At 30.5% G+C, this 7,198-nt stretch overlaps 1 protein-coding gene across 1 annotated transcript in view; it reads left to right on the top strand.

Moving 5' to 3' along the window:
* The first annotated feature begins 5,270 nt into the window (after positions 1-5,270).
* Positions 5,271-7,198, top strand: part of LOC145317817 (neo-calmodulin-like) — a 34,090-nt gene continuing 32,162 nt past the window's right edge. Inside the window, exon 1 of the mRNA XM_080159086.1 lies at positions 5,271-5,559. Within this exon, the coding sequence (XP_080015212.1) occupies positions 5,494-5,559 (66 nt within the window). The 5' untranslated portion in view covers positions 5,271-5,493. The remainder of the gene's footprint in view (positions 5,560-7,198) is intronic.

Genomic DNA, 7,198 nt, shown 5'->3' with positions numbered 1-7,198 from the left:
GTACATTCCTAATGCTAATACACAAAATTGCCACTTCTATAAATTACAATTAATGATTGAAACGTTTGAACACTCAACTAATAAACCAACTCAAAATTCAATAAAAGTCCCACATATTGTTATGCCTACAAATAAGAAAACGCTATTTTGTGAATTTGGGGACTATTATAATAAACAGCCCATTGTCCCTTCCCTCCCTACTTATACACACAGAAAATAAATAAGAAATAGGACTTTAGATTAGAAATCTCAAAATATATAAATTTCGGCGGTGGCGATCGGCGGGAAAACGGCGGCAGATTTTCATATAATTTCAGTAGGCCATACATACTTGTTAGAAAAGCTTATGTTTAAAATTTAAAGTCTATATGTCAAAAATTGCAGTCTCAAGATTTGTTTAAAGATTTCTGAGGGATCAGGACCTGCAGGATCATACCTGGACCCTGAAATTGACTTAAACACTTAAATTTCATATTGGTATGTACTAGTATAGGATATTTTAGTATCTGGTAACTTAAAATGCTTAATTTAAGGCAAACAAAATATTTTTGCTCTTTACCTGTATGACCCTGCCAGGTTTGCTGGCATCCTGTGCCAGCCAGGACGGAGATATTTAAAATTTCGCCATTATATTGAAAGATATATTGATACTTATTGCTATTTAGATAAAATTTCATGTAAATTTTTAAATATACACTCTCTATGATTTTTTGTCATTTTTTGGCTTTTCTGGAACACGGTGGTACAGGCAACGTCTTAACTTTTGAATTGAGTATAAAAATGGGAAGGGGGTATAGAGGGGGTAAAGAGGGGGTAAAAAAGGGAAGACAATAGTGTTGCCAGAACAAAAAATACAATTGGCCATTTTTAAATTTTTTTATTTTTTTACTTTTTTTCAATTTTGCTTACAATGGATTCGTAATATTTTTCTGATTCTAAAGGTATATATGAACCCATGTTTTTTATGTCTGTTTGAGAAAATATTTAGGTCTAAAGTTTTTATTAAACCGAGGTTAAAAAAATAGATTTTTTCAATAATTACTCAACAGAATTTTAAAAGTAAGGTGTCAAATTAAAGATCTTACTATTTTTGTTCTTACTGACCATTTTCTTCTTTTATTTTGTTGCGTTTTAGTACCTTAAAACCGACTTAATTATTTTTTTTAAAAACTTAAATTACTTAAAAAATAAGAGGTCTACAAAAAAACCGATTGCATATCTGAATTCTATGAAAAATTTTACATCTACTACTTACTAAAAGGACCGGCTAGCTATAAAAAAAAAGTTGATACAACTTCTTTAAAAAAATAGTCTAAAACTACCCTATGAAACTTCTCTCAGAACAAAATCAGCACGATAAAGCCCAAAGTGACTCAAAAATCAGCCATATGACGTCATAAAGATAAGGGAGATAAGAAGAGAAGTGGGAAAGAAAATCCCTTTAAAAAAATAAGAGGTCTACAAAAAAACCGATTGCATATCTGAATTCTATGAAAAATTTTACATCTACTACTTACTAAAAGAACCGGCTAGCTATATAAAAAAAAGTTGATACACCTTCTTTAAGTATTGAGATGGTTTTAAGCTATTTGTCATCTCTTTGCTTTTCCTTGAAATACAGATTCCCTAAAAGCTAGAGGCACAGCTTCGTAGCTGTCTATAGTCTTGTTATATTGTGGGAGTATAAACAATATAATTAAAGTTTATAATTACTAGATTAGTCATAGAAAGGGAAGGGGGAAATAAATCCCCTAGAAAAGAGATGGGGTATAGGATATTTCCTAACGTCAATAGAATAGGTAGGCCAAAAGCGGTGACATCTATCCTTATTTTCCTAGGGCACTAAATACAGCTACCGCAGCTGCTAGTTGATTATACAAAAGCTTAAAGTTAAGGTAAAAATTATAATTTAATATTTGAGGGGCGAAACCAAGGAAGAAGGGGACATTGGTCTGTTTCTTACACTAGTCCCAAAAGTATATATTACTTTTTACTTAACAACGTTGGGGATTTTTATTGAAATCTACAGAAGGGGTAATTTTATGTATCAACATTTGGAATGTATATCAAATTGTTGGCCATTGTCTTATCCCTTTAGATTCCTGGGTGAATGAGAATCATAACTATATTTATAAATCTACCTCAATTTTATAGACTCGTGACGTAGAAACGTTAATTATATAACACCTATAGATTTTTTAAAGAAGTAAAATTTTAAGTGAGAGAAAAAGTTTTTAATGAAATAAAAATGATTAATACAGAAAATTATAGACCAAATATAAATATGAAATAAATATTTCTAGTATTTTAGTACATTGGTTATATTTATTTTATAATCATTGGAATGACATCTCTTTACATTTTTCTTTCGTTTTTTTTAATTATAGCAGCGCTATTTTAGGCTCCTAAAATAGATATATTATATCTAGATGGTCCATCTGACCCCAAAATTCGTCAAACTGAAAAAGGAAATTATAGCAGACAAACAACTTTATTTATGTATGTTAAATCTATTAACGACGAAAATTTTCGAGGATACAATTTCCCGAAAGCAAGCTCTATAGTCTTTACTAAGAAATTCCACTATTCATAGCTGACTTAGAATCAGCTTATACCAATAACGAAATTAATTCGAAAAAAATCACGAAACCTATGCGTGGTTTTCAGCTGTCGTTGGAGGGCAACACATCGTAAAATTGACGACCTCTACGTTTGTCCCCCAAAAATTATTTTAGATTTATTTCACTTGTTGGTTTTACCTTATACCTGACTTATAATACATATTTTATCATATACTTTACATTACAAGAGCGGAGAAATTTTTACATATATAATTTAACCTAGCGACTATTTATAGCTGACTCATTGTGCGTATGAAACTAAAAACTCTCACTGAAATCTGTACACATTATAACCAATAGTATGATCGGGTTGTTCCTCCACTGTTTTCCTAATGGTATGATTTATTAAAAGCGAAGCTTTTCTATAATTAGAGTCGGTCCGTCCGTCCGGAACGGATAGCTTTTTTAGTTAATCGATTCCTGGTGTCCTAACTTTGCATGGTGATTCCTCAAGTAGTTAGGCACGATTTAGAAAGCTAGCAATTATATAATCTTTACCAGAATGTCCGTACGTTTATTTTATACATGTTGAGTTTTAACCTTATTAAAATCAAATTTGTTATTATCCGATTGATCTTATGTTTGGATATAGATTCCTAGAACAACAAAGTACAATGTTATAAGAGAAGCATCTCTATAACCAAGTCCTAAAAATGTAAGTATGTCCAGAAACATTATCATGTATTTAATCAGTTTATTTAATTACTTCACTTAAAATTTAGTTTCGATTTTCATACATTTATATTCTGATTATTGAGTTCTGACATTATACAAGTGTTAATGTTCGTTTGTCCTACAGTTTCAGAGCCTCACTTTTATGGATGTTGTCATCCTTGTCTCTAGGCTCCTAACAACAAGGTTTAAACAATAATATTGGCAAAAAATATCCATAAAAAAATATGTTTAAAAACACGCATTCAATATTTGCATTAATTTCAGCGTTTGTGCAAAAATGAATTAAAAATATACAGCAAAAAAATTAAACCTCTAGAATAGTTATTTATCGCATCGTATTACAAACAACTTTCCGCGGATGTTAAAAAAAATTATAAGATTAAAACAAGTTTTGTTAGCCCCACGGGGTTCAAAGGACTTTGCCAACAAAACTGGCATATTTTATATGAATTTTATTATAATATTCGCAGAAAGTTATCTGTAATAAGATGCGATAATTAACTATTCTAGAGGTTTTGATATTAATTTTCAAAAGCTTCCCTGAAAAGTATAACCAATTCAGTCCTGTATTTCCTCTGATTTTAAGCTTCAGACAGAAAACCTTTATATAATAGGATTGCGCTATTTTTATGAACATAATTGTCCTTGTTTTTAGATAATAATCCTTATATATAAATGTTTTTTATCTGAAGCTTAAGATCTCAAAAACTAATTATCCGTTAGGGTTCTCTATTTTAGATAAGCTTTACATAGGCCATATGATAGTTTTAGACTATTTTATCTTCAGATATAAGTCTTGGGATGGTTTTAAGCTATATTTCACATCCCCTCTCTGTAACTTTGAATACAGATTACCTAGATGCAAGTATTTTTTATAAAGTTTGTAGTAACACTTTTGGCTTTTACTGATCCTAATCTCAGGTGAAAAGTGTTTTATCAATCCACATAGAATGAGAATAATTATATAAAACAAAAAAATGTAAACATACAAGAATAAGAAAATTATATGGCGCGTACTATTGATAACTGTTTTTTTTTGGCGCATCGAATTATAGACAGCTATCCACGGATATTAAAATGAAAAATGATAAGATTAAATTCAGTTTTGTTAGACCCGAGGGACCAAATGCCCAGGACAACAAAACTGGTATTAATTTTATGATATATATTTCGATATCCGTGGAAAATTGTTTGTAATAATATGTTATACATGATTTTTAAGTATGGTTGAGAACCGGTTCAAATTCAGCGGCTATTAATCGGTTCCATACGGGAATAGTTATTTCTCGCATCGTATTATATGATTGTACATTTTTATATTCGTAGAAAGCTGGATATAATACGATGCCTGACATAGTTTTTTCGTATTCATGAGAACCGGTTCCTAACCACCGGATTCAAATGAATACGAGAAAGTCTATTAAAATAAACACAACATGGCTGAAAAAAAAAGTTTGGCCGATTTTAAACCCCCGGGGAAAAAAGCATGGATGGAGGGGACATTGGCTAGTTTATTACACTAGTCCCCAAAGTTTTATAATAATGTTGTATTATTCGTTGGATTAAAAACTTTAAGGACTTTTATTGAATTTTGATTAGTTGGTTCATTAAATTAAGCGTTCAAACGTTTCGACCACTGATTGTAATCTACCGAAGTATTAATTTTTGTATCTCATCATTGGGGATGTACATCAATTTATCGAACATTGTCTTATCCCTTTACATCTATGGAAAACCACATGTATAATTATTGCTTTAAGTCAAAAGTAAAAATGACTACATTCAATTTCCAATGAACAATGACATGTTACAGAAACAAAAGATTTATTGAGATGCTTTGCTATCAAACAACAGAAAGCTATTAGAGTTATTGAGTAGAAATATGTCTGTAGCTAAATGTGTGTGTTTGTGTGCGTGTGTGTATGTGTGTGTTTGTGTGTGTTTTGTGTATATATATAATGTAAAGAATTGGATAGTTAGGCGTGCGCTTTGCTTTTAGAAAGAAGCACAAATTATTTCCCAAATTTTAAAAATTACAAAATTGCATTTTGTATTTTTTTAAAAACACATCATGTTATGAATGATTTTTTTTGTAAAAATTAAAAGTGAAACAAAAATGTAAACTTTAAATTCAAAGTGATCTAATAATCATGGATATTAAACCATAGAACCATTGACATATAGGAACTAATATAGGATGGATACTATAAAACGGATGACTGTTGATCAAGCCACTAAAACCAGAGAAATTAAAGAGGATGAGGTAAAGTAATAAAATAAACGTTTTTTTATCATTGAACTACTTTTGAAAATCATACCCTTCAAAAAATACAATGTACTTTTCTTGAAAATATATCAATATAAAAGTTTAGTCCCGCAAGGTTCGACAAAAATTGAATTGAAAATGTAATATTCTGTCTATCATTTACTTTCTGCTTCTTTAAGTATAATCAACCATTTACCATGGTAAATTATCCTTAGCCGAGAAGGTTTTATTTATACCTAAATATGATATACAAGCCTAATAATAATATTGATTTTTAAAATTTTATTTTGAGTTATTCTTAATTTTAGTATTTTTAAAAAAAGAAAACGAGATTCCCATTAATTAGCAGCCACGTCAAATCTGCAGTCAAAATCACAGTCGCCTTTCAACCACAAATAACTAAACAATACACAGCCGCTGTTAGCGGCTAAAAGACGAATATTCAGATTATAGGTTAACTGCAGTAAAGGTCGCCAGTAAATTAACACTTCATAGACCTTTTTATAAATTTTCATTTGCCGAGCCCCCAAAAAACAAAACGGCTGCCGAGTTCTGTCCTTATATTTCTATAAAAATGTTTAACAATGAATTAAAGAGCATATTTTAACGTCCTGCAATATGACGCAGTGACAAAACCTCGAGTTTAGAAATTAAACTTACATAATCAATCCTCCCTATTAAACAAGGATGACAACATCCATAAAAGCGAAGCACTGAAACGGTATGACAGACGAACATTAACTCTTATAGAGTTTTAGAACTGAATTTACAAAATAAAATATAAAAGGTTTGACAAAATTATACGTATTTTTGTTGCAAAACTTCTTCAATACAGAATTTCGTTTAAGGACATACTGACATTTTTAGCCTCTAGGAGTTGATTATAGAGATGCTAATATTGTACCTTATTGTAATATAAATCAGTACTCCAAAATCAGATCATTCAGATGATTATATCACATACAAAATTGTTGTTAAAAAAAGTTAAATATCAACAATAACAACATGTTTCAAATAGACGTACGGACGTTCTGGTGTTGATTATAGAGTTGCTTTCTAAATTGTAACTAACAACTATAGGAATTACCAAGTTTAAAATCAATAGGACAACTATAACATGCCTAAATTAACGAAAAGAGCTATCCATTCCGTTCAGGACGGACGAACTGACCAACCCTAATTATAGAAAAACTTCCCTATTAAGAAAAGTATGTTTATTAATGATTTTGTTGACACCTGGGTGCATTGAGAAACTATTTAGCTGGGAAACAATACAAATAATTATACAATAGGATAGGATATAGTTACTATCGAGGAAGTCGGCAGGGAGGAAGGGGACATTGTGAATGTGCAAGTCCCCAAAGTTTTATAACAACACTTTCTTATTCGTTGGCTTAACAACTTTTGGGACTTTTATTGATTGGTTGATTTATTAAGTTGAGTGTCCAAACTTTTCGACCACTAATTGTAATCTACAGAAGGGATACTTTTGTGTATCATCTTTGGGATGTACTTTAATATATATTGGTCATTGTCTTATCCCTTTCGATCCCTGAGAAGTCGGGCAATTTTTTGTCATGCTTTCCTATATTTCATCTAAAAAAGTAAGCTGTGTGTTCTTTAATATCTCTGAAAC

The sequence above is a fragment of the Acartia tonsa genome, chromosome 4 (assembly GCF_053477335.1).
Source record: "Acartia tonsa isolate MP-2025a chromosome 4, ASM5347733v1, whole genome shotgun sequence".
NCBI lineage: Eukaryota > Metazoa > Arthropoda > Copepoda > Calanoida > Acartiidae > Acartia > Acartia tonsa.
The sequence above is the reverse complement of the archived record's forward strand: the minus strand, read 5'-3'. Positions and strand labels throughout refer to the sequence as shown.